Genomic DNA, 27,577 nt, shown 5'->3' on the forward strand with positions numbered 1-27,577 from the left:
TAGGATGGATTACACTTTTCAGAAGTGTTTTTTGATACTCCCAGACTTACCTCTGGGGTCACTGGGACTTATTCGCAGGTGCAGAGAGAGGTTTCTGGGAAGAAAAACAACAAATTCACAAACCTGTTATTTTAACATTTCTTAAGTTGCTGACTGAAACCTTTCTAATAGAACTTAAGCCTGAAAACAGGTTTGTCTCCCCTGGTTACTTTCCACAGAGCCTTTAAAAGTAATCCACAACCCACAGGTTTGAAGCAAATCCTCAGCAGTCAAGAAGTATTACATTTTATGCTGTGTTTCCACAGGTGAATATGATGTCTTAGTTCCCATAACAGAAAAAACAACTCCTCTCCTTTCCATGGGTCTCCTCTCCCATGTGTGTTTCCCAGCTGGACTCCAAGCTGCCTTGAGCAGGAGCTTAGCAAAGGATACCAAGAGAGACCTGAGCATGCTACAGAATAATAAATATTCCCCCTCAGAGGGATCCTACAGGTGCAGCAACACTCAGGAATCTTGGGGACTAGAAGGAAAAGAAAGTGATAAAAATTCCCCTCATTTGTTTAAGGTCAGCCTTTTACACAAGGCAACAGCAGCCTCACCGAAGCAGTTCCTTTAACACCTGCAGACAGTAAAACAACCCTGGGACAAACACTAATAACTCAGCTAGGTTACAAATCTCTGAGAAATAACAGAGCCACAAAAATTGAGCCATGTCCTCTCTTGCCCCTCCCCTGCCCCCTTTATCATTGAAGATATTCTCACTATTGCAAGATAAACATTTTGGCTAGAAGCACATTTCATCACTGAAATGAAACACACTGGGGACATTCACACTAACATATTGCAAGATCATGATCCTTAAAAGCCTAAGATTCTTTGTCAGGGTAATACTTGAGAAAGTTTAATATTAATTATATACATTTAATAGCAATAACCCCCAAATAAAGGTTATGGCAATCTTACACACTCTAAGACGCCTCTGAAGTGCAAAATCACTTCATTTAAGAGCTTGTCTTGCTGCTTGCAGACATATCTAGTAGATATAAGAAAAGAAACAACTACTAGAAATCTAAATTTCCTGAATTCTGGCTTCGGTGTGCTATGGAAGTCACCAGAATAGCCCCTGGAGCTGTGACTACCCTGGCTAGATCAGCCCCTGCTCTGGGAACTGCTCTGGCAAACAGCCATTGCTTGGAGCACTCAGACCATTAAACTGTACCGCCAATATCGGGTGGGTAAATGCAGTTCTTACCAACAGAAGTAATTGCATTTTTCCTTTTTAAACACAGTTCCCCCCCCCCATTATTAGTCAATCCCAGCAGCGCTCTGTTTGCATGGACTAGCTCCCTGTGTTTGCTTTCTCTGCTCCTGCTTTCCCACATTTCTCATTCACCTTCTGTTTAATGATAGATGAGGATTTAAAGTACAGCAGCACTTACCACTTATAAAGGCACACATTAGAGGAGATTTCTTACTACATTAGCAAAACAGTCTAATATAGACACAGTTCGTACCACCTTGCTGATAATTTTCAGATATATTCAAATATGCAGATAAAAATACATGTATATATTTAAACATATACATAAATACACACTGACTTCAGTTGATAATCATGTGAAGAGCTAAAGTTGTTAGCATTTAGCCTGGCTTAAACTTTTATACCACATAGAAATAAATGTTTTGTGTTTCATGTTTTGTATCTTCCTACACCATTACAATGTTAAAATATTTAGCATTACTGCATTCAGTGAAGCTTCTTTGCTCATCCTTCTATTTATTGTAGTAATGGGCAGATATTTCAGTGCCCTCAGCTGTGTGGGTTATCAGCCCACCACCCTTGTCACTGGTGCCATGTGGATCAGTCCATGACTAATTAGCTTGATATAAAAATCAATTGTATTTGAGATAACATAAAAAATAAAATTCTCACGGCCTGTTCCTTGCCTTATCCACAGAAGAACAGCCATGCATGTAATTGCTTCAATAAAAGCAGTACAAATTTCTGCAGAGTCCACTCCTACAGTTTATGATCTTTATTAACCTTTACCTTGTATATTTACACAACATGAACCATAATTGAACCCTCTTGCAGCAGGTAAAATTGTGGTGGTTTCACCGAGCTGTGTTACTTCAAAACAAGGGACTCACTTTGCTCTGTGCCTAAACCACTGTACAACCAAGCTAGAATCACCTGCTGCTCTTTAATTCACTCCCTGGTTTTGTTTCATTTTTTTTTCACAGATAATTTCCCTCACTGTGCACATATTGTGTCCCGTTTTTACTTTTTCTCCCTCAGCTTCATGAATGACAATCCCGTTATTTAAACTGGAACTGATCCAGGAGCAACACTACCCCAAGGACAACAGCATTAGGATGGAATAGCACAAGCACAGAGGTGAAAATTCTTTGAGTAAGAAATCAGTGGGGAAAGGTTACCTGCTTTGCAAAACCACACGTTTAAACAGCAACGCTCTGCCATATAATGAGACAGTCAAATACCTCGACATAGGCTCATTTGTTTTTATAGAACGTATATAATTATATATAATGTATTTAGAGAGAGAGCCAGCTGCGGAACAGCCACATCTCCCCGTGGGGCGCGGGCCTCCCCCCGCCCACAAAATGGCGGCTACCTGAGGGGCGCTGGCACCGCCCTGTCCCACCCACAAAATGGCGACAGCTGAGGCGCGCTGGCACCGCCCTGTCCCGCCCACAAAATGGCGGCCTCCTGAGGCGCGCTGGCACCTCCCTGTCCCGCCCACAAAATGGCGACCGCTGAGGGGCGCTGGCACCGCCCTGTCCCGCCCACAAAATGGCGACCGCTGAGGGGCGCTGGCACCGCCCTGTCCCGCCCACAAAATGGCGGCCGCCTGAGGCGCGCTGGCACCGCCCTGTCCCGCCCACAAAATGGCGGCTACCTGAGGGGCGCTGGCACCGCCCTGTCCCGCCCACAAAATGGCGGCTGCCTGAGGGGCGCTGGCACCGCCCTGTCCCGCCCACAAAATGGCGGCGGGCGGGCTGCTCCCGCCGCGCTGAGGCGGGCGTGTCGTCTCTATTCCTCGGAGCACCCAGTCCGGTGCAACGGGCAGCCCGTGCGGTGTGCCCCGATGGAACTGGGTCGGCTGGAGTACCTGCAGGCGCTCGTCACCGAGTTCCAGGTGACGGACAGCACAGGTAACAAACGCTGCTGCTCGCTCGCCCCCTCCGCGCCGACCGCTTCCTCACGCACCGACCCTTTTCCCCTGCAGAGGCCAAGGAGCAGGTGCTGGCGAACCTGGCCAACTTCGCCTACGACCCCAGCAACTACGAGTATCTCCGGCAGCTCCAGGTGCTGGACCTGTTCCTCGATATGCTTACGGAGGACAACGAGAGCCTCGTGGAGTTTGCCATGGGTAAGCGCTGCCCCAGCACCCTCGGTCTGGTCCTTAACCTGCCCCAGAGTCACCCAGGGCTCCAAAAACAAACCCACACTGTGCTGATAAAGCCTCGTTTAGTGCACAATGGGAGAGAAGTCAGAGGCAGGTGTGTCTTCCATGTCCTTGCAGAGCTTAATGAAGACACTATCTGGAAAAGATTTTGTTGCTTCGTGGGTTTTTTTCCTAAACACTACCTGATTAACTTTGTACTGAAATCTGTCCTGTAGAGAAGCAGTTGTTAATACATATATTTTGCCAGGTACACTGTACGGATCCATGTAACCATTCTGATATTGGCAACTGGTCTTCTAGAATACTTACTTGACAATTTTAATAAATCTTTTGAGGAACTACCTTACCACGATTTTTCATTGTCTGAACATAAGCTAAAAGGCCAGATGCTGTGAGTGGTTCTGTGAGATGATACTAAATGGATTTGATTTTTAAGGTTTGTGTCTGCATCTCAAAAGTTTCAAGTTTCAAACATTCTGTGCTTCTTGACTGTTAACTCTGTTACCTCCATTCTCTGGCTTTCTATAGCACCTGCAATAAACTGCTGGCTTGTGTCTTCCCTTAGGGATGAGTGAGCGTTCCTGGAATCATTGTGTGGGAGCAGTTATGTGCAGCAGTAACAGTGCCCTCTAATGACAGGCAGCCGGAGCGTGCTGGTGGAAAATCGCTGGAAACAATCAAAAACGCACAGCCTAGGGAATCGTTAAGAATTTTCCATCCATCCAGAAGATCTGGATGATAGAAATAGGATGAGCTGTGAATTGCGTCACCTCGGACACTTTCCTCTTGCCGTTCCAGGTGGCCTTTGCAACCTGTGCTTGGATAAAACAAACAAAGAGTACATCCTGGAGGCCAACGGGGTGGAGCCCATCATCAACTGCCTGTCCAGCTCCAACGAGGAGACCGTGGTGTCAGCCGTGACCACGCTGATGTTCCTGACGACGCCGCGGTTGCGCGCGCAGACCACGGCGCTGCCCGTGGTGGAATGCATGCTCCGCTTCTCGCTCTCGGCCAACACGCGCCTCAGTAACCTGGCATCCATCTTCCTGCAGGATTACTGCAGCCCTCCACAGGTGGAGGAGGCCAGGAACCTCAGCAAGCACACGGCAGTGGGCATTCCTCTGCCCAAGGACTGAGCAGGGCTGTGGAGAGGGGAACCTCCTGTTGTTCTCCCTTTCTGCTCAGCAGGTCAAGAGCAGCATTAAAGAGAGGAGTTGGTGCCACCAGTGCTGGTGTTTAGTTAACAAACAGGATGGAACAGCACTAACACAGCAGCTGGGCCAAGCGTTCAGCTAAGCCTGCAAATATTTAAAATAAAGCAGGTCATAGCTGCACATTGGAAAGTGCTTTGCCAAGTGCAGCTCAGCACCCGGCTTGCACAAATAACCCTTCCCAGTAAAGAGGGGTGTTCTGCTCGGGTTATTGAGCAGAATTAGATCCACTCCAGTTCCTGGCTGGTTGTGCTACACCTCTCCCCTTAAGTGTCCATGACAAGTGACGCTAAGTGTCAACTCAAGTCACTGAAATGTCACAGAAAGGTATTCTTCCTGCAGAGAAAGGAGTTTCCCTGCCCTAGCAGTTCACAATCTCTCCATCCCTGTGGCACTAGTTATGCCATCCTCTAATTGTGGCACAGGCAGCCAGCTAGGGAATCATTACATAGGGTAGGCAGGCTGTAGCTGCCCTATAAATGAAGAAGTGCTAAGTTTGTCTTTATTACCACTGATGAGAAAGGTGAAGTAAAAAAAAAGGGGCTCATGACAGCCTGGCTCATGAGAACAGCTCTCTTGTAAAAGCTTCTGTTAATAAAACATTAACTTAAATGCTGTGTAATCATTTCTGTGTGAGCTAATGAATATTTTTCTCCAGCACTTGCAGCCTTTGCCCACTCTTACTCAAGCACAAGGGCCAAAAAATCGAAGCCAGCCTAGTCTCTTTTCATTATCAGCCATGAGGCAAGAGGAAACCCTATAACCAGGGTGGCTAAATACATAAAATTTAAAAGGTTTGAGCTCAGTGCTTCCTGACAGACACCCACACTGGATCTGCTTACATTTGAGAGCCTTCTTCCTCTTCTCTCCCCTCTGGCCCCAGACAGCACAAACCAAACAGGAATGAGGTTAAACACACACAAAAATCCAACCACAGCTGCTTGTAGTTTATAGTTTCTCTTCTCCAACAGCAAACATCCAAAACGCTAAGGAGATGAACAGTGCAGAGCAATCTTCCAGAAACGCAGAGCACTGTCTGACAGGAGCAGCTCATTTCTGTGGCTGATCCCTGCAGTGACAGAGCCTCCTGGGCATGGCAGGGGCTGGGCTGGTTGTTTCCTGGCAGTGGGAAGAGCATCCCCTTCCCGGCCTACTGCCTGCACTTGCTTTCTAGGATGGCCTTCCAGTCGTCGGCCCAGGAGCGCAGGCGCCGGCGCCAGGCCGGCAGCTGGACGTGCCTGTCGTGGCAGCAGGTGAACAGGATGTGCTCCCAGCTCGGGTTTGGCTCCGCGCCTGTGGGAAGGGGGGAAAAGCTGGAATCAGCCGTGGGGTGGCTCCCCAGCCAGCAGCCAGCCATGGAAATGCTGTTCAAACCTTGGATGGTGTCCTTGTCATCAAACAGCAGGTCAGCAGCCACCACGGTCTTATCTCGGGTCAGAATAATCCGCTCCACAAACTCCGGTCCCAAGTGTTTCTCTACCCACTTATACTGCAGAGACAAGGAATAGGAGAAAATCCTGCTGTGCTCTCCGTTTGCACATCGCTCCTGTCAGACCAGCCCTAGTAGTGCAATTTCTTTCCTCTGTAAACCTTCATGTCTGTCTAGGAATCCCCACAAGGAGACTGGTGCGGCCCAGGATGCTGATTAAACCTGTTTGTGTGACAACCTTCACTCAGCACTGCCCTGGCTGTGGCTCAGCTGTTGAGTGTGAGAAGCACTTTCTGCTTGCCCAGAGCACGTGGGTTGTACCCATCTAAGTAATTTCAGTGATCAAAGTCCTCCACTTCCATTCTTGTACCACAGGCAAAAAGGATTTATTCCAACTCTACAGCCTCCTCAACACAACTCTTTTGGGACACCTCAGGCTCCAGATTTAGACTGAAGTAGGTTTTGTTGTTGGTTCTCCAGGGTAGAATCCCCTGGGTATGTAACACTACATACCTGTGAGTAACACTACAACAGTTCCTTTGCTGTCACCTGCTGACACAGCTGGTGCCAGTCCAGCTCCAAGAGTGCAGGACTCACGTGCTCCACAGTAATTCTGGCACTATGTGGCACTTGGAGATTCCCTGTCCTGAGTTACTGCTCTGTGTGTGGGAATCTAGCCCTCAGATAGTGTGGTGGTCTCAGCCTGGATAACTTCCTCCCCTTGCCCCTCCCATCACTTGTACCCCATCAGCTGTGGTCACTCGCCTCTGCCTCCCAGCTGGGTTTAAAATCTCCTGTGGCAACACCCTTGACCTCCTTTCTTCTCTTTGCCTCCTTTGGACTTCCCTGGACTGGTTCCACAATAAAGTGGGACTATCATCCAGAGAGGAAAAAGCACCTCCTGGCTTTTACTTTTCTCCTTGTGAGATTGAGAGGGACCGGGGCTCCAGAGCTAGCCAGATCAGACCCCACAGGCCCTGGGATCAATCTTACAGAGCAGCTACTGTCTTTACAAAGGAGCAGCTACTGTCTTCACAAAGGAGCAGCTCCTGCCTGGGTAGTATGAAACACCAGGGCCTTGCAAAAGCAGCACTAAACCCAATAAAAACAATTCAACAATTCTCTCCCACCTTTTCCACAATGCAGTGCTCGTATTTCCGGAGAGGGCTTGTGCAAATGAAGACTTCAGTACTGAAAAGAAACAGCCTTTGTCAGCAGTCAGGGGAAAGCGTGTCAGATCCTGGAAAAGGGCTGCAGGATGCAAAGTGTCCTTACTCCTTCATGTGAAGCATCTCCTGCACAGCTTCCAGGGCTCCTGGGATTGGATCCAAGTCTAGGAAGAAGCCAGGTGACTCATAGACACTGGCTACCTTGGCCTGCAGGAGACAGAGGACAATGAGCAGTGGCTCTGTCGCAGCACTCTCCAGTCACTCCTGTGTAACAGCCTGGTGCTTCCCCCCAGGAGTGAGTGATAAAATTTCTCACCTTTGGGCTCTGGGAAAGGTCCAGCTTGGCACACAAGGAGAAGTCACTTTCTGGTGGCTCATGAGGAGGCAGAGCTGCCCCTGGCCTGGCTTTGCTCCCACAACCAGCCCTCACCCACTGGAGTGTCTGGGGGGGCTGAGGGAGGCAGAGCTCCCACCCCACCCCTTCCCAGCAGGTGCCTTCCAGCTGACTGGTGAAAACCAAAGGAACAAACTGGAGGCTTCTCCTCCTCTGTCACGTCTGGCTGAGATGAGCTGAGGGCTCAGGAATTCACTAGGGATGGGTGGGCACTGCCCATCAGCCTCCTTTCCTTCAGAGCAAACAGGGCTCAGAGGTGACTGTGCAATGGCCAGGCCAGCACAGCCACACCTGGGGGGAATCCCTTCAGCAAGAGGGAAGGATGAGGATGAGAGTTCTGGGAAAGCTCCATGTCTTTGCTGCTTTTTGATTTTCAACCACTCGCTTCAAATATTGTTGAAGGAGCAGGCAGTCTTGGCTCCAGCCTGGATGGAGTTGTTCCTCTGAGGTCATGGGCTGGTGCAAAGTCTGCTCCAAAGAGTCTGAGACTTCAGCAGGAAGTTCAGAGGTGATCCCTGTGCTTCCCCAGGAACATTTGGCTCTGGGAGAGGTGATCTGTGACCCCGGGAACCCCATCTGGGCTGGGTTTGAGGGTGCTGTGGGACACTGCTCCCCTCACCTGGCTCAGCACTGGGCTGAGCTCTGAGATAAGGGCTTTATCCCTTTTGTGTCTGCACCTATGCAAACCCACCTGCCATACAGGCACACGGGATGCCACACCAACCAGAGAGGAAATTAATGATAAGCAAGTAGTGAAGGAGGTTAGCTCAAAAGGTAGAATCATTTTTAAGTGAGTGTAAATAGGAAAGAAACAAGATTTCTGGAGGAGCAATGTTATCCCAGGTTAATGTAGCCAAAAATGGGACAAAAAGGTATTTAATATGATACAATACATGGCATCTTTAATCTCTGAAAGGAAAAATTTCCAGGGCAATTTTCACATCGGACTGTCCTTCCAGTCCTTTTTCTTCTTAATTTACTGGTAAGACATTTTCATGTCTTCTATTATTAGGAAATTTACTGGTTTGAATCCAGCTCTGGTTAGTTAATTTTAAGAATTGCTCCCTGGTGACTATTCAGTGGCCTGTGTTAAATGATTGTTTCACAATAAGTCACAGCTGATGGGTTTTCCCCTTCCTTCCCACATCCCAACATGGCAAAGGATCCACAGGAACACCGAGGGCTGAGTCCCCTTCCAGGCCTAAGTTTCAGCTTCAGACAGAGAGGTTAAGCTTCCACTATCTCTTTACCCTGAGTGAGGCACACAAATCTTAATTTCCTTGGGGTCACATAGTGAACTTCAGAGGTGTCGAAGCAGCATTTTTCCACAAGCATCAAGGTCATACATTCCCATGCCACTGAACAGTTTGGAAAACTTAATTCTTCTTTAGTATTCTTCAAAGGCAGGCTGCAGCCTTTGCTTAGAAGAGTCCAGTTCTTTAGACTCCAGCTGAAGGTCTGCTTGCTTTACACCACCAGTACACACCAGTGGAACACCAACAAAAACCCATTTCAATTAAGCAGCAGTGTCAAAGAGTCAGCATTAAACCAGACTCCCAGATACTGAAGCTCACTCAGTAATCACCACCTACAAATACTCATAAATCAACAGGCAGAAAGTTGGAAGCACTGCCTGATTTCACACGCCGATCAGAAGAGGTGAAGGAGCCTGTCTAGGTTCAGACATGGCAATCAGATCTGTTTCCATGCAAAGCCTCCCTGATCCCAGCAACAATTCCCTGGAGCTCTTCCCAAGGAGATTGAATTACAGACTTGGGGCTCGTGTCTGAAAGCTTTTTTATCCTACAGCAAGACACCAGAAACTGGCAAGTTTCCACCACATCACAAAAAAGTCTGGCTTTGTTGGAGAAAGAAATTTGATTTGATGACTCTTGGAACCAGAAGCCATTTCCTCTCATAAAAATGTGACTAGAAAAAGAAAGTAAAACCATTTTCTTTCCACATGTTCGTGCCACCAATGCTGAATGTTTCCTTTTAACTTCCGTTAGTAAGATAACAATTTGGATACAAAACTGGAGGCACTACATCTGTCCCTATGCTTTAGCATTTGCAGGACGTCAAAGTAATTCTAGAAAATTTTTATCACTGGTGGGGATGTTGAATCCTTTTCTTGAAACTGCCTGGGGCCAGGAAACAGGGATAAATACCCACCAACCAAATGGCCACACACACAGGAGGGCAGGTAGGCAAGTGTAGTGAAAAAATCTTCAACAAAATAAAATTGATTAGAAGTCCTTCTAAATAAAATGGATTTACAGTGTGAAATTAATGATCAACTTGCAATCAAAACAGAAACAAAACCAAAGTAATGGCTAAAGTTTCAAGGGGCAGCTGCTCAGCACCAACTAAGCGTGAACACCACTCGGGAAGAGGAGATGCATGAATCATCCCCACAGCATTTCCCAGGCCCTGCCACGAGAATATCCCACAGCCTGGAAGTTCATGGACAGACACAGCTGACACTTGTCACGAAGAGTGTTCAGCTGGTCCCCTCCTTACAGCAAACTGTGGGCTCAGTTTCCCTGCATGGACACACAAACTGCTCTGTCTGGGCTGCTGGTTCCTGCCAAAACTTTCCCTGCAGCTGGAGCCAGGCAGAGACTTTCCACAGGGATTCTCCTGTCCCACAGACACTCTATAGAGCCATAGCAGAACAAACAAGGACTCTGTTTTTAAACTAATGGATGGCATTTACATAAAACCCAAAGGAGCCTCAGATCTTTACAATTTTATTGTCCTGCCAAACATATCTAAACCAGCCCAAAGCTCCAGAGACTACCAAAGGAGACAGACACACAGCACAGCTCCATAGCTTATTTCCTTAGGAAGTCATGCTAGAACAGCAAGATAAGAGCTTTCTGCCACTGCTGGTGTGCTGCGATCCAAACCAGTTATCTGGTTATTTCATTGCCACACCTAAGGTCTGGGGAGGAACAGGATGAGCATGAACCAAATTAGGGAACGAGAATTCCAGAAATAGAACAAAGGGCAATTTTTCTCATAGATCAGATTGTAGGCCTTCCAAAAAAGAAAATTAAAAAAAGTCATGACCCCTTGAATTACCTGCAGCTTTTTTTTTTTCACCCAGTATTTGTTTAAGGAATACTCATTTAAACAAAAAATCTTGTTTGTTTATGCAATGTAATAGCCAAATTTATGTCTACTGACTATATTTACAGGTTTCTGCTTCCAGGAACTTTTGACCATCAACAGTCATTGATCTGAACTCTGGAAGTTGGAGCCTGTGGAAATGCTGACTGGAGCCAGCACTCCTGCCCTTTACTCTGATGCAGAAGCCTTTCCCTCACTATGGAACAGGAGTGAAATGAATGTGAATTGTCACTTCTTAGCAGTAAAACTCCCAGGCCCAGTACAGGATCTTAAAATGAACAATTAACTTCTAAGGGAAAGTGTTCAGCACAGCCTGGATCAGCAGTTTCCTTGCAGAGTCCTGTAAGGCACTCGACTGTCCTGTGGTGACCATAAGGAAGCGTGAAGTCTGGATTCACAGTATTTCTAATTTTGTGTTTCATGCATGTATACTGATTGATAATCAGTGTCTTCTTCCAGGACAGCCAGCCCTTTACAGAGGGATGTGTGGGTGAGAAGTCTGCCATCAAACCATTCACTGAACCCTCTTCTTTACCTACTCATGTTCTTGCTCTTGCCTTGCAGCAGAACAATAACTTACTCAATGTTCCCTGAGCACTCTGCACGTGCTCACATGGCTCCACAGAAGGACAAGAACTACATATGTTTTATCTGAGTTTGTACAGAATGAAATCCTGTATCCATATTCCCTCTGCATGCCCTGACAAGCCAAGTGCACAGCAGGTAAGAGATCAGGAATAGCAGGAGAAAGCTGGTGGGACACCCTCTGTTCATGCAAAATGCTGCCATTTTTAATGATTGCTAATGGCTGAATGAGTAACAAAAAGGTCTGCAAGACAAAATTACAAATAGTGTAAATGCAGACTTCATCCTTCCTTCTGGTCACCACAGGACAGTTAAGGACTCTAAGGAAATGGAACAGATGCTGATCCAGGCTGTGCTGAACACTCCCTAGAAATTTGTTGCTCATTTTAAGATCATGTACTCAGCCTAGGCATTTTTTACTGCTAAGAAATGACAATTTCATTTCCCTCCTGTCCTACAGAGAAGTACAGGCTCCTGCCACTGGCCGATAGACAGGAATATGAATCCAGTCAGCACTTCCACAGGCTCCAAACTGCCAGAGTTCTGATCGATGACTATTGATGGCCAAAAATTCCTGGAAGCAGAAACGTGTAAACACAGTCAGTAGGCATGAATTTGATTATCTTACATAAACAAACATGACTTATTGTTTGAATATTAAACAAATCCCATCTAGGTATGCATGGACAAAAAAAAAAAAAAAAAAAAAACACTGTCCCTGCGCTGAGCTGCGCACAGCCCGGGGCGAGTTTCCCGGAGGGGTGGGGAGGGTGTTGGCCCCGCGGCCGCACTCACCGCCAGCTCCTGCCGCAGGCTGCGGTACTGCTCCCGCACCGCGGAGCCGCGGCGCTCCGCCAGCTCCAGGCGCGGCTCCGCCGGGAAGCGGGCGCGGAATTCCCGCAGCACCGCGCCCTCCAAGTCGGCCAGGACCCCGTCCATGGCCAGCAGCACCGGCAGCGGCGCTGCCCATCCCCATCCCCATCCCCATCCCCGTCCCCATCCCCATCCCCATCCCGGCTCGCCGCTCCCGCACACGCGGCCGCAGCGCCGCCGGCTCCGGCGCACGCGGAGCGCTCATGAATATTCATCATTTATGAATATGCATGAGAGGGCGGGGCGGAGCGCCTCCAAGCCAGCCCCGCCTGGGAATGTGTGGTAAGCACATTTCTCTCTCAGGATTTTTCATAGAGGAGCACAAAGAGAAAGAAAGAGAGAACAATTTCTATTTCTGCTCCTTGTTTTTCTCATGTGGAATGCGTTTGGAAAATTGTTTACCTGGCGTGATTGCTTGGTTGGATTCTGGTGAGGATTGTTTGAGCCTGATGGCCAATTCAACCCACCTGGGGCTGGACTCTTGACAGAGAGTCACAAGTGAGTTAAATATGGCAGTTAGAGAAAGTAGGTTTGCAGTTTTAGTATCTTCCTTTATATAGCATATTAATGTATTATAGCATAGTTATAATAAAGAAATCATTCAGCCTTCCGAACTGGAGTTGGCCATCATCATTTCTTCCCACTGGGTTTGCCTGCATTTACAATAGGAACAGGGCTGGGCTCCAGCAGGAATAGAGCAAAAGCCCACAAAAGCCCCCCTGCCACCCCTCGGGACCCCGCAGTGGCCGGGCTGCAGCTGCCAGATCCCTGCCCCGAGGAGAAAGAAGCACAGAGGAGCCTCAGCAGCCATCAAGGAGCATTAACAAGCTCCCTGGGCATGAGGCTTGCAAAGGAAACATTAATTTATGGGTTATCCCCATGCTCTCTATGCAGCCAGTGCAGGGCACGGTGCACATCAGCTATAGGGAACCCCCCTGGATGGAGGACGGGAGGAACATGTCAGAGCAAATCCAGCACCCCAGGGCAGCGCTTCTCCAGCAGTGATCTGGGAAGCCAGGGTGTTTTCAGGCACCAGTTCTTCCTGGAGAAGGCTGGAAAAGGCACCAGCACACAGAGCTGCTCGACTGAGATCCTCTGCTGTAGCTTACTGGGCAACAGAGCCCTTCCAGAACAGCAGACAACATCATGGTTTGGTCTCAATTCCACCCTCTCCCTTTTTAGGGTCCTCTGTTTTTTTTCTTTTTAATGAGGAAAATAAACTTTTCTCAGTTTTCTTGCAAAAAAAAGTGTGTTGGATAAACTGTAATATTTATCAAGCCATATTCCACAGTTCTCTGATCGAGAAGCCAAAAATGAAGAGTTAAGTCAGATTCTCTCTTCAGGGGAAGCTGGCACATGGTGGTGACCTCAAGGCAGGTGTAACAACTCTGTTAGAGCAGGGAAGATTGGCTGAGACAAGGACAACTGAGAAGAAACCAAAACCAAACCCGTGAAATAAAACCCACACAGGAAACACTGATTCAAAATTTCTATATTATTTACTTTTAAGCAACAATCCAGCTTTGTGAAATTACAACACACACTTTAAAGGATGAGATTTTCACCTCATGGTCAAGCACCAGCATGATCATGCACAGCATTGAGTCAGTTGTAAAAAAAAAAATGCCCTGTAATTCTTATTTATATGATCCACTCCACATTTACTGAATAAAGTCTGAATCAGCCCCTTCCCAGCACTAGGCCAGGTGGCTCTGGTCATCAGCCCTATATTTGGCACAGACCCTGTGTCATAGGAGTCCAGTATCAAGATTTATTTTGTTTTTAAAGGCAGCATGGTGTACATTAACCACTTAATGATTGATATGGCACAGCAGGGCTCAAGGCATTTACCACATGCAGTCAATGAAGCCTTTTAGATAGCTAAATCCCACATGTGGAGGAAGGGACTGCTCTTGCTGATTGTTTGCTGGCGTGGTTAACCAGGATTCTAGACCCTTTGTAAAGCTAAGGGGTTCTAAAAAAAAAAATCTCAGTACAAAAACCCTCTAAGCACACTTAGAACCAAGCTACTCTCCTTTGAATTACATTACAATACTTCATAAAGCTTTCCCTCAAGTCTATCACTAGAAAACACTCATGTCACTTGCAGCAGATCTGGGGTAAACACAGGACAGAAGTGGAAAAAAACCCTTAATTTCAAAAAAAGATGGAGTACATAAAGTGCTTCTTTTTAATGAACGAAATTTGAGATGTACAGTCAGGCTCAAGTTGTGCAGTTCACAAGCATGGGGGAAAAGAAAACAGACACGAGTTCAAAACAGTCAGGAAAGGAAAGGTTTAACCGAGCACTAGGCTGGACTTGCCACCGGGTGGATTTCTCCTGGAGGGTGCAGGTGCTGGTGCTACTGGGCTAGGAACAGGTGCAGCAGGCAGGGACTTTTCTTCACTCTGACCTGGGGCAGCTTCTACATCAGCCTCAGTGTTTTCTAGAAGAAAAGAAGCTTTTAAAGTGTTTGATGTGGATGATGAGAGCCAGATGTTTGGCTGGCTCAGTCGGAAGCTCAGCTCCTGTCAGTTTTGTCCAGGGGTACAGACACACTCCAATGCTGTCACCCACTGGCAGGGCAGACTCAGCCCTCAGAAGTGTTTCTCAGATCAAATCTGAGGCCTTACAGCTCAGTCTCAGGCCTTCAGGCAGAGCTACATTCAGCCAGCTGCTATTAAGAGACACCAGCAATTCATTTTTTTTTAATGACAAGCAGCTTAAGCTTAAGTCTTGTACATATAATCAGTCAGCATTGTGACTGTGGCATTGTCACTCTGAGCAGGTGCTGGGAGCCACAGCAGCACCAGCAAGAGCTCAAACTGCATCCCCAATTTCCTAACTGGAGGGAAAAGGATCTGACACACTTCTGAGGCTTCACACAAGACACACCAGGGAACAGCCATGCATGGGGAGGCTCTGATTGTACACTCCCTGGAGAGCACATGATAGTTTATTTTAAATCCTTCTGAGCAAACCACAAGTGAAGACAGGGCACAGAAGGAATTCTTCACAGGAAGCACTTTAGATACTGGAGGAAACAACTAATGTATCTGCATTGTTGACAGCTGAGTACAGCAAGTACTTCAGCATCTCACCTTTTTACAGATTAGCATGACCAGTTCTGAGCCAAAGGCCCAAATCAGCACCAAGCAGCCCTTGATATTGGGAGTGAAGATAAACCTCACCTATTTTCAACAGACCCCTTTGTTTCCTCTCATGATCACTAATTCTGGGTTTTCAGAATTCAAAGAACTGCTGCACATTCAGCTTAAGTTTCAAGATTTAGTAGATCTTGATCAGTTTTCCTCCCCCAGCCTTCTCTTCAAACTGGAACAGGCACAACTATTCCAATCTCCCCTCACAGAACAGCCACTACACCCCTTCATCTTCCCTGTCACCTCCACTACAACCCCCTGCTCTTCATGTGTGGAAGACTGTAGTCAATTCAAGATATGGGGGTATTACCACTGTTTGCAGACAAAAAGTATGTAATTTTCCATCCTCTCCCTGATGACTTACATTTTGCTGGCACCTCCAAACACCTCAAAGAATTTCAAGGGGAAGACTCAAGGCAGATCCTGGGAGCACCACAGCACACAGCTGAACACAAGGCTGCCATGGTTTAGTTTTTGGGGTTTTCCCCCCTAGATTCATTACTTTACACTTGCTTACACAGGGATTATCCTGACTTTATACCTGCCTGCCTCATTTAGTGGAATCCTTCTAGCAGTGAGATTTTCCCACCATCAGCACAATTTGACTGCTGGAAAGAGGTAGTATCACCAACAAAACTGGAGACTTCACTGTTCATTACCTTTTCCAGGTCACAGACAAAGGCACTGACTAAAACCACTTCTAGCCTCATCTCCCATAGCTCATTTTTCCAACCTGAAAGGTAATTACTAAGTCCTACCCTTTGCCTCCTATTCTTCCTACCCGCAGCAGCAGCTTTCCTCACACCCCGTGTCAACCCAGTTTATTTTTTTCAGTGCAAAATGTAATGAGAAACCTCAAAACCCAACTTGTGCCCACTGAACCCCCCTATATCCATGCTTATAATAATCTCAGAACAACTCCAGCATCTGAGCACAGTCCTCGTGCAATCAGGAATAATCTCCACTAGAGATCTCTGCTGTGCTCATTAACTGTTTGTTTCAGCTGTGCTGGGTTAACACATTTTAATCCTGAAGCTCCTGTAGCTGCTGTGGCCCAGGGTCTGCTCTGACTGTCCCTGCCTGGGGACAGTCCCAGCACTGTGCAGGATCCAGGCTCCACCTTCCTGTGGGTCATGTACAGCCAGGCACTGCTGACACTCAACTGGGCACTGCCTGATTCTCTTTAGCTGCTCACATTCATTCAGCTCACACTGTCCCTGAATCACAAAAGAAACAAGAATTACCAGCACAGGAGGCTTTGGGGGAAGTTTCTGTAGCTCCTTGTGTAGCTGATATATTTAGCACTTCCCACATAATCAAGGTAAGTTTGCCAAGCTAATGAGTGAAGTGGTAAAACCGACAGGATCAGATAAAATATTAAAGTTCTCCCTTCTCAGGAAGGGTCTAATCCCTGAAACAGCTCCCTGCTGAGTGCACTGCAAGCCACTGGGAACTCTGATGCCCAGAAAGGAACTACATCTCCCAAAGAGGAGACAAGAACCCTGCTGCAAAATAAATGTTTTTTTGGTTTTTTTGTTTTTTTTTTTTACCCTAGACAGGGTTGATTAATAAATATACACATCCCACCTAACACATACTTGGGGTTTTATTTACATACAGAAAATAATTTCCACATTCAAAAGATTAAACATTTTTAATGACAGAAACCTATTAGGAATCTGGTTATGCTGTGAATTTGTCAGCAGACAGCTTTTGCTTGGAGGTGTGTTCATTGTTCCTTTCCTAAGCCCAGAGACCCCTACAAGGCCAGCACAAACTCTCAGGTGTGCCAGTGGGATGTTCAGCAGCCCAGATCTGCCATCCCATCTGGAAAATCCAGGAGAGGAGGGACAGCCAGATCTGTGAGACTGGGCTCCACTGAACTACAACACCCAAAGCATCAGGGGTAGGAATTAATTTAACAATCAGATTAATTCATTTAACAATCAGGATGCTTAGGTATCTGCCACAGACACCATTTCCAGAAGGCATTCATTTCTACTCCTTCCTAAGTACCATCAGGGAAAGCTTAACATTCAAACCTTTGCCTGCCATTTTTATTTCATCTTGGCCACCTTAAAAAATTTAATTTTCAGTCCCGGCCAATATAAGAAGCAATCCCAGTGACCTTCCTTAACACTTGTTTTTTAACCACCTGTCAGCATAGATTCACCTGACCCTTGATAAGAACTTCCTTCACTGTCACAACAAACCAAAAGACAAATACAACACCTGTGAAAATGTGAACTTTGTTAAACAAGTCAGGAATATCACTTTGCACTCAGAATTTCAGCCAGCTGTCCTGATCCCAGGCAGCCCTATTTCTGCTTCCTGGCATCTCAGCCCTTCTCACCTCCCTGCTGTCTGTGGGATCTCCTCTGCCCTGTGGGGAGCTGGTTTAAACAAGCACCAGGAAAAGCAGCAGAGCCCTTAGAGCAGTTTTCTTCTATTAGCAAACCACATCCTCCTACTCAAGGCATAAATACTAGATGCCTACAGTGCTAATTAAGACCAGACAGACATGGGAAAGAAATCCTAGAGCCTGTGCAGTTGGATTAGAAGCAGCCTGCTAGAGAGGTAACACTTATTTTAGGCACAGATACCACTCAGAGGTAGTGGAAATGTTCTGGACAAGCTCTCCCCCCTCGCTCCCAGCAAAAGTCTTTTCAGGACACGGAGGTGCTAATGGCTTCAGGGATGTCCCACCACTCCTAGGTGTTGAAAGCAGCACTTGGAAAGCAGCAGTCAACACATGCATTCCTGTCATCAGGAAGTCAGGTATTCTTAAAGTGAATCTTGCAAAGGAGGCATTTCCATCCTTAGAACTAGAAAAAGCACTTCAAGGGGAAATGCCTGTTTACAGATTTGCAGTATGCAGATCAACTTCCTTGGCAAAAATCAGCATTTAAAAAGCAACAGGAAGTCAAGAGCTGGTTAATACAGACACTTGCAGAAGCAGTAGCTGCTTTTGATTCTTCCTGTGAATATGGAGTTTGCTGTATCAAAAGACAATGGGAAAAAAGGAAACTGCTAAACTAAAATCAATTATGTTGATGGTCCTATTTAATTTTAAGCAACTCTAACAGCAGTGTGGCCTTTCAATCACTGAACTCTTTGCAGGAGTCTCCACCTTACCTTCCAGTACTCAGACAAATCTTCACACCAACAGCTGCTAGCAAAATAAACCAACAGGACAGTTTTCCTTTTTACCCTGATGAGCATCAGCACTCCACCATTTCACTCCATGCCCACACTCCACTGAAGCAGTTGGTCACTTTGTTGATTTGATGGGTTCCAGTGACAACCCCAGGCTGCCTCTCTCCTAATAAATGACCATTTATAGATCCTACATCCTTTTCTACTGCAAAGCCACCTGCAACAGGCTTTTACTAGAGGAGTCCAAGGAAGTTACTCACCAAAAATGTCACCACCAACATCTCCTCCCTAGAAAAGAGAGAGGAACATGTTACATCTCGTGTTTCACAAAGCATTTTCCTATTCCATGGAGTGGGTACTCCTCCATGATGTGACCATGGTGACTGGGAACACTGCTCTATGTGGCACCACATTCTGAGCCACAGGCTCAGGGAGGCACTTTTGGAGCAGCAACAGGCTCTGAGAGACCCCAACAGGCTCTGAGAGAGACCCCAACAGGCTCTGAGAGACAGAACCCAGAGTGGCACAGTGGGCTCTGCACTCCTAATTCTGCAGATTGAAACCATGGGTTTGTAAGCACCATTTCTTACACACTGACTTATAATTTAACCAGTTCTTTATTTGCCTAACATTCTTCTAGAAGTTGAAACAGATATTGGATTAATCCTGATGACACATGGCATGATGAAGGACAGAGGTGGGTAAGAACACTTTATTGTACAGAGCATCCCATATTAAGCAGCACTGACAGGACCTATAATATTCACACTGCCCAGCCAGAAGGGCAAAAAAATTACACTGACAACAACAAGCAAGAGTTGAGCATCCTCTGCTTTCTACTGAGCAACTCTTTGCATTTATCTGTTGGCAAGGCCAAGAGCATTTGCCCTTTCCAGGGTATTTAACTTCATTTGTGAAACAGATCAGCTTTATTTTTTTCCCCAGAAGTTTCCTTCACTACATGAACAGTTCAACATTATTTACATGCTGAATCTGTTTGCAGGCTGCAGCTTGACACAAAGATAGGGAGTCTCCCAGCAGCAGCCAAGGCTCTTCAACAGCATCAGGTTTATCAATTGTCATAGATTTAACATTGTTAATTACACAGTGAAACTGCAGAAATTCGAATTAAAAAAAAGGCAGAAACTGACACAAATGTATCACCTTAAGTGCCAGGCAGTTTGCAGCAGAATTACTGCATAAAATATTCCACATGGGAAGAATCTCTTTGCAAAGCTGAGAGCCACAGTATTTAAACAATTTAGAAAGAATTAAACTAAACAGTTTAAATTTAAAGCTGCAAATATACAATAAAAAGTAAACTTGCTTATATTTGCTAAATTGAAATAGGGCATTTTTTGTAACAAAGAACAGTACAGTTTTGTGACTTAAAAGCTACAGCTAATAACAAAAACGGATTGTGATGCTTGATGCCAATTACCAAAATAAAATCTAAGATAAAAAGTGTCTGCTACAACATTCGAGATAATTATTTATCTACCCAGTTATTTTCAGAAAACCTAAGGCTGGAGAGTTTTAAATGAGATTTCTTTTTTCTTTGTTCATGCAAATACAGGCTATCCTGCATTCCTAGGGATCTAAGTTCAGACAAATTACTAGTTTTTTACTGAATTTACTGTGTAATCCAATACTTGGATTTACTGGATTCAAAAGAACCTTGTTTTTCCCATTAAATGTAATTACACATCCAGCAAATTTTACTTAACACCATTAATACTATGAATTATGCTTCATATTGCTACTAGGTAAAGAGTTTACATAGAAAATAACACATCTGATGGTATTATTAGAACAAAAAAACCACTAAAATTACTGAGGTGAGAATTTGCTGAGATGTGAACCCAAGTTTGTTGTCAGACCCACACAGAATGTGCTGTAGTTACTATTGTCTGTGAGATGTTTAAACCCACAATCACACACAGAGCTGAAATTAGATTTCACATCACTTCATTACTGTCTCAGCAGTTAAGAAGCTCTACAAAGGTGGTCCTTGTAAAAAATCCAGCCCTTTCTTTCTCAGCATACTGAAGAGTATCAGATGGAAAGGGGAACCTTCATGAAAAAACAAATTTGAGAGAAAGGATTCAAATCCTACAATGCTTCCAACTGTGCGAACATCCGTGATAAATCAATCCCACACAGAGTGTGAATTGTCCATTACCAGGTTCTTTGTAGCCAGGTACTGACCTTGGGATCTACGAAGTCTCCACAGTTTGCCTCAGTTGAGTTTGTTCTTTGTGGTCCAGAGGATTCACAGCTGTCTCTGGTTTCACGTGGCTTAGCCCCTACAACCAGAGATTGAGTCTAATCAGGCTGCAAGGTAAACTTAATGTCAAAGTAGATCACAGGTTTGGGTACTCTGGGAGAGGTTTTTCTTAGAAATTAAAGCTTTACCATTCTAAAAAGTCCTGGTCCTTTAGATAATACCTCACAAATTATTGTCTTAGAGCAGCACCCCATGCAGCGAGAATGTCATTTAAGCAGATGGAGTTTGGGGTCCCAAGGCCACCCATACTGGCAGTGCTCTGCAGAAAGGGAAGCTCAAATCCAGCTGTGAGAACACAAGGCTAAACTTCCTCTGAATAATCAATCAGTGCTACTCCAAACAGTACGACACAACTCCACTTGTGTGACCTGGAGAAACTGTACCCAAAACACAATTCTCTGCTTGCAACATGCACAACACTTACATAAAATAAACCCTTCTGGAAGAAATTAATGAGAAATAAACAATTCTCTGCTAGTAGGCATCACTTATAACCTCAAAGTACCAAGTGGAAAGGGAACTCTGGTTTCCACACCAGCCACCAGCAGCATCAGGCTGAGCCACAAAATGAATCAATGCCTGTCAGCATATATGGAAACAAAGCACTACAGCCTTACCTGATGCTTTAGCCCAGGAAGGTGGGTTCTCCTCAGGGGTTCCAAAGATGCTGGATGCCATTTTATTCCTCCTCACGGGCTGTTCTTGGGGCTCATCAAAGCCCAGGGAGAAGTTGGAGCCGCCTCCAGGAGGACGCAGCACTCTGTGGGGAGAGGCAGCTTTACACCCTGTGCCAGCCCCCAGCTGCACTCCCAGCACATCACTTCAACCATCCAGGTAAGCTCCTGCCAGAATTCCATCCTGACACTCTATCTCCACTGCTCTTCAGTGGCACATACAAAAATAAAACGCTCTCGTGCTCTATTTGTGCCCTTGCTCCATCCAGTATCACACCAAGGGCTGCTCCCACCAATCTGAGCCAAAAAAAAAAAAAAAAACAACTATGTGGGCATGTCAAATTCCAGCTTTTTTAAGAGTACCCTGGGAAGGTTCATTTTTAATCATCAAACTGGCTGCACAGCAAAGACTGAAGCTTGAACCAAAGGACTGGCTGCACCACTGATAGCTGGGTGCTGCAGCCTTTATTTAGATTTGTTTCCTCAGGAAAAAACCCTCAAGTCTGCAGCATGCTGCTGGTCTAGAAGTAAAAGTTGAAATTAAACAGCTTGGAGTTGACTATTATTAGGAGAGACACGTGTACCAAGCTCCAAATATGTAACCTAAATCTAACAATCTGCTCTTAGACACGAAAGAAACCTGCTCAGTACTTCAAGAGCTTGATTGTAGTCTGCTTCCAACCTGCAGAACCTAACCAAAATGAACAGCTGCAGCAAAATAAATCTTGAAACATAAACTCCTCCTGATCTCATTTTCATAAGCAGGAGATCTTCTGTTAGCTGGAGAAGCCAGACAAAAGCCAGGAGAACAAAACTGTGTGTGAGAACCTTTCAAAACTGTCAGAGAGATGCGAGGACACCAACAGAACCTGGGGCTTCTTGGGCTTTCAAGACATCCAGTACTCCAAAATGAACACCAGGACAAATTAAGGATGGTGAACACTTCCTCTTCTTAAAAAATAATTTAATAAATCAGAGTTAGACCAGGAAACAGTACTCAGCTTAATGCTCCAAACCTTGGAATGAAACACAAAGAGCATGTTCAGTTGTACAACTCACATCTTGGGAGAATTTGTGCCTGTTACATTCCAGCTGCAACACAAAAACGCTTCTCCAGCATACAGAACTCAAACACCCCAACGGCAAGGGAAATTCCTTAAGGTGTGTGACATGGATATTTACCATTACGTAACCAAAAAAAATACTTTTCCTAAAAAATTATTTTTCTATGAATTACTAACACTCAGCTGCTAATGGGAGGATCCCATCAGACTGGAGAGTATGTTTTATTATTACTTGTTTTATCTCCTTTCTGAATCAAGATGTCGTGCAATGGTCTTGAATCACTCCTTTATCTTTTTTTTTTCTGAGGAAACGTATAGAAGGTTTATTTTCATAGTTATAGCTGTTGCAGTTACTATTCTGAAGAACAGCCTGTCCAAAGCGGGGCTTGTTCCCAAACCTTAGATCCCCTCTTTTTACCACAGCAGTGAAACGAGCACTCTCTTAAGGGCACAACAGTTTCCACTGACAGACTTAATGACATTAACAGAATAGACAACTGAAGGGGGAAAAAATATCCATCACTCAAACTGTTAAAAATGAATAATGCCTTCTATCAACCTCAGGTAAATGCTGACAGATTTTATTAGAAGCCTCTCACAGCCTCAAAATGCTGTAACCTGCTTTATGAAAGCCATGTTTAACACTTTAAGCAATGAAATGCTGTTGAATTCCACCTGATACCCGGTGATGTCCACCGATAATCCACCCACAGCTCCAGGAAGAGCTCTGGTAAAAGGTTTGGAAACAAGCTTTGTAAAGATGATTTTTTTTTTCCGCTTTAAAAAGAACCGTGGAAAGCCGTAAGGGAACAGGAAGCATCCGCTTTGTCAGACTAAAACCCTTCTGAAAAAGGCCACGACAGCGTGGAAAACGACACGATCCTCTCCATCTGTGACTCCCGAGACCGCGGGTGCATCTCCCCCAGACCAACCTGCCAAGTTTTCTTTGTTTGCAGACAGGCTCCGCTCCCAGCGCCGGGAGCGGGGCCGCGGGGAACGGACGGCCCCGGCGCCGAGCACCGGGCACCGAGCGGGCCCGCCCGGGCAGCGCAGACAATGGAGCCCGCCCGGCCCCACCCAGCCCGCGGCGCTCGGCGGGGCCGAGGGGACGGGCGGAGGGGCGCGGTGCCCCCCGCCCCGCCGTGCCTGCGCGGCGAGGCGGGCAGCGCCTCCCCTCTTTGTTCGGCGGCGGGGCCGCACCGAGCGGCTCTCGGCAGCTCCCGCACCTCCCTCCCCCGGGCACGGCGCGGCCCCGGGGTGCCCCCACAGCCCACGCGGGTGGGCGCGGCCGCCCCCGCCTCCGGCCAGCCCGCCCGGGAGGAACCGCACAGCCACAGCCCCGGCCCGAGCCGCCGCGCCGGAGATGCCTTCCCTGGGACCCCCAGCCCTAACTGCCCCCCGCAGACCTGGAGCTGTTCCTGCCATTGGGGTCCATGCCCGAGAACGTGGCCGTGGTGGTCATGGCGGAGGGGTCGGACCAAGGGAAGCGCTCTGTACAGCGAGGTCCCAGGGAGGCAGCCGCCCCTGCCGGCAGCCCCTGCCGCTACCGATGACAACTGCGGCCGCCGCCCTCACCGCCGCGGCTTTTATACACCCCGCGAGCCCTGCCCACCTCCGGCCTTCTCATTGGGCGGTTCAAACGCAGTCGCGAGCTCTTACTGGACAGCGCTCTGCCATTCTCCCACCTGCCCCGCCTCTCTCTCTATTCCGAGGCGCCTTGCCTCATCGCTAAGTGCCCATTGGTGAAGCACTACGTCTGCTCTGCGGCGATTGGCTGTGGGCCGTGGCACCTGTTGTTGCTGATTGGCGGAAAAGCTGTCGCTCACAGCCGGCGAGCTGTGATTGGCTCGGCCGCACCTGCGGCCAGACAAAAGTCGCCGCGGCGCTGCCCCTCTGACGGGCCGCGGGAGGGGCCGGGCCGTGAGGGAGGTTCCGCTGCCCCCGCGGGGCTCCGGTCCCCACGGACAGCGCCCGGGGCACGGCACTAACGCGGCCGTGGCGCCACCAAACCCGCCCTGGTACCCCCCTGGCCCCTCACACGCACGGCCGTGCCCAGCCCGGGCAAGCCCCGCGGGTGCCCCAGAGGTGTCAGGGAGCGGCTCCAGGGTACAGGGATGAACCGCACCGAGGCCATGGCACGAGGCTGCTGTGGCTTTAAATGTTGGATCCAACGAGAGCTGTGTCCCTGCAGGGCCACAGGTCTGGTGGGGAACGCCAACACCTCAAAAATCATGGCAGAATAAAATAATTGGCAATTTATTATTGTAGATTATTGAGTTAACGGCTAGTGCAGCTGGGGTACAAGGCCCAGCAATGCTGCTCACCCGGCTGGGAAAAGCACGAGGCTGCACATTTTGGGTCACAGACTTTAAATCACCACGTGTTGGCCAACCCATCTGCCACATCCACCTTTGATTTCGTGACTGGGAGGTCCCTAAAACTTTCACAGACACAGATGCCTCCCTGATTACAATTTTTACTCCAAAACCTATGCATCAGCAGTATTATTTCAATGAGCACTTGCATAAAGGAAGGAGAAAGGGGAAAGAAAATCCATCTTTTCCAGCTACCCCTCCCACTTTCCACTAATAACAGCCCTTAATACCCCCAAAACACTTTCTAGATAATTTTTTTGGTCTGGAGAATACAAGGATTGTGTTACATCCCTCTATGCATAACATCCAGCACCTGAATTAACCACCAGTCTTAATATTAACACAAATCATTAAAGATAAGAACTGTTAAATATACACAAACAGGACCAATGTATTATTTTTTTTAATCTAGTATCCATTTTTAAAAATCCTGTTTTGTTTTGTGTTTTTTAAAGCTCCAACCACTATTTAGATCCCCAGGGAATTCTCTGTTGCATCACATTTTTTTAGAGGTAGATTAAAGGGAAATTTTAAGTAACATGACACAGTTGTTTTAATTCTATTATCCCTTAGGCTTGAGCATTAAGAAGTCAAATGATACCTACCTGCACACAGGTAAACATCTGCTTGCCCAGGAACTTGCAGAAGTATTTTGTCATCTAAATGCTTCTTATTCAAACCCACAGGATTTTACTCTTTAATTTGTACCCCTAAGACACACACACAGAGCCACTTTTTAAGTCAAGATGAAGAAAAACCCGTTCCCTATAACACAGCCAGTTTTCACACGGAGCTTTAGAATTCTAAACCTTAAGTGCTTCCAAGGGACCCCACTGGCCTCTCACAGGCCTGGCTGCAGGGTGCACCTTAAATAAAAGCTGCTTTTCTGATTATTCATCCATTACAAGATGAAGGGGTTTATGAAGATGGCTGGGCTTACAGTCCATCTCAGGATGATGACACTTGACCAGAACAATTCTCAGCAGCTGTCTGGAAGACTCACACCAAACAATTCCACCTGTTGTTGAAATTCCACCAGCAAGGAATGCACAGTGCATTGTGCATTCTGGAAGTCTGAACAAGACTCCAGGAAATGCAAGGGTTAGGCAAGGAGAGATACCATTGGTTTGAGAAAAGCCTCAGCTTAATCATCTTTCTGTGACCAAGGGTTTCTTCATGCCAGTCTCTGCTACTTATGGCTGTCACAGAGAACATCCTTCTTTATTCCAAGCAAAAGGCACAAAAAGAGGGTTTGACTCAGTTTTCTCTTGCCCCATTTCATTCACAGCTGAAGTGCCAGCTAATAAACAATCCTTGCCACAGCTGGATTTGCTCCTGTCAGATTTTTGCATCTGGAGTGATGCATGGAAGTTCAGTGGAACGTGGATCCTACAGATCCAATAGTTTGTCCCACAGAGCTGATGATGTTGTTTCCAAGAGCTGTGAAAGTTGCACTGGTACCTCTCTACATCTTCAGGAAAAGTTCCCAACAGCCTGTCACTGTTGGGGAAGCAGAATTGCACCACAGTGCCCAGACTCCTCTCAGAGCTGCAGAGATGTAGCTCTGAACAACACAAAAAGCAGAGTGGCCAACTCATGCTGCTGTTCTTGTCTGGACATCCAACACCACCAAGCCTGGCCATGCACTCCAAAGTGTTCCTCCTTACTGGGAAAAGGCAGGGATTGCTGGGAGGGGAAGTCAGTGTCTCAGTCTTGTTTGGTTTCAGATTTCTTAAACAGTGATATTTTCTTATTCAAGTGATCCTTCAAGAGCCCTTGCAGGGCATCAGATGTGCTTGATGGGATCCATGTACTGGGTGCTGAAAGAGGGAGATCTAAGTCACCAAAACCAGCACAAAATTCACCACAGAGGGTATCTTTTGCATCCATGTTTCCCTGAAGAATATTCCTTTCCAAAGGATAAACTCTATTTGCTAGTTGGGCTTCCCCCACCTCAGCCTTTCTCCAGTACTCCAAAGCCATCCTCATACAGGGATTGTTTAAACCTACAGCTCCTCCCAGAGTCCCCATTCCCACTGCAGCTCCTCACTGACTCACACGCATCCCCTGTTCTTCTCCAGCACCTGCTGGGTGGGTGGAACAGAGATCCCAGCAGCGAAGGTCATTCCCTGCTGGGATTTCTGTTCCACCCACCCAGTCCTTTCACAGCACCACCCGCCCCACCTCACCCATCCCACATAAACCAAAATCTTTCCAGGACAAGGAAAAACTCTTCCCTTAACGGGACTTCAACCATTCCATAAACACCAGGTGGGGCTCCCAACACCTCACCTTCCCATGCTGCTAGGGAAGAAACCAGGAAACCCCTGGAATTAAGCATCTTGGAGACCAATCAAAAACTGAGAATAGGGATCAAAATTCCATCTTCAATTTATCCTCACACTCCTACATCCTAATCACCCAGGAGAAGTTCTGTACCCCCAACTCCTTCTGCCACTAAGTACTAAAAAAGCAAGACAAACTAAAGGATTGATTATCCCCTATCAGAACACACTGTCTGGAAACTTGTTACAGGCAGAATGAACAAACATTAATAAACCAGAGAATTAAATGCATTAAATTATGCTGGTAGTATAATTAATAATAATCCAAGATATTTAAATACTTTTAGATT

General features: G+C 46.7%; 3 protein-coding genes and 1 long non-coding RNA gene across 9 annotated transcripts in view; 1 reads left to right on the forward strand and 3 right to left on the reverse strand.

Moving 5' to 3' along the window:
• The window catches only part of LOC110484162 (uncharacterized), a 29,699-nt gene extending 27,026 nt beyond the window's left edge, over positions 1-2,673 (reverse strand). For 5 of the 6 annotated variants that reach the window (XR_014949336.1, XR_014949337.1, XR_014949338.1 and 2 more), the window contains exon 1: positions 2,440-2,673. This is a non-coding gene — a long non-coding RNA (uncharacterized LOC110484162). Of the gene's footprint in view, positions 1-50; positions 95-2,439 lie in introns of all 6 variants that reach the window. The other variant, XR_014949333.1, reaches the window with a different exon arrangement.
• A 324-nt stretch (positions 2,674-2,997) lies between these two features.
• On the forward strand, positions 2,998-5,267 carry ARMC7 (armadillo repeat containing 7). The gene is made up of 3 exons (XM_021555550.3): positions 2,998-3,177; positions 3,252-3,395; positions 4,230-5,267. The coding sequence occupies exons 1-3, from the start codon at positions 3,111-3,113 to the stop codon at positions 4,565-4,567; spliced, it is 549 nt and encodes a 182-aa protein (XP_021411225.2). The 5' UTR covers positions 2,998-3,110; the 3' UTR covers positions 4,568-5,267.
• A 301-nt stretch (positions 5,268-5,568) lies between these two features.
• On the reverse strand, positions 5,569-12,852 carry NT5C (5', 3'-nucleotidase, cytosolic). Its single transcript, XM_085556462.1, has 6 exons — positions 12,840-12,852; positions 12,147-12,424; positions 7,347-7,447; positions 7,202-7,262; positions 6,017-6,131; positions 5,569-5,935 (listed from the first exon to the last, which is right to left on the reverse strand). The coding sequence occupies exons 1-6, from the start codon at positions 12,850-12,852 to the stop codon at positions 5,793-5,795; spliced, it is 711 nt and encodes a 236-aa protein (XP_085412588.1). The 3' UTR covers positions 5,569-5,792.
• An 846-nt stretch (positions 12,853-13,698) lies between these two features.
• Positions 13,699-24,127, reverse strand: JPT1 (Jupiter microtubule associated homolog 1). The gene is made up of 5 exons (XM_021554547.4): positions 23,974-24,127; positions 21,447-21,589; positions 20,751-20,848; positions 18,803-18,830; positions 13,699-14,671 (listed from the first exon to the last, which is right to left on the reverse strand). Exons 1-5 carry the CDS (start codon positions 24,027-24,029, stop codon positions 14,523-14,525), a joined length of 474 nt encoding a protein of 157 aa, XP_021410222.2. The 5' UTR covers positions 24,030-24,127; the 3' UTR covers positions 13,699-14,522.
• Positions 24,128-27,577: the final 3,450 nt, after the last annotated feature.

The sequence above is a fragment of the Lonchura striata genome, chromosome 18 (assembly GCF_050655825.1).
Source record: "Lonchura striata isolate lonStrDom1 chromosome 18, ASM5065582v1, whole genome shotgun sequence".
Classification (NCBI taxonomy): domain Eukaryota; kingdom Metazoa; phylum Chordata; class Aves; order Passeriformes; family Estrildidae; genus Lonchura; species Lonchura striata.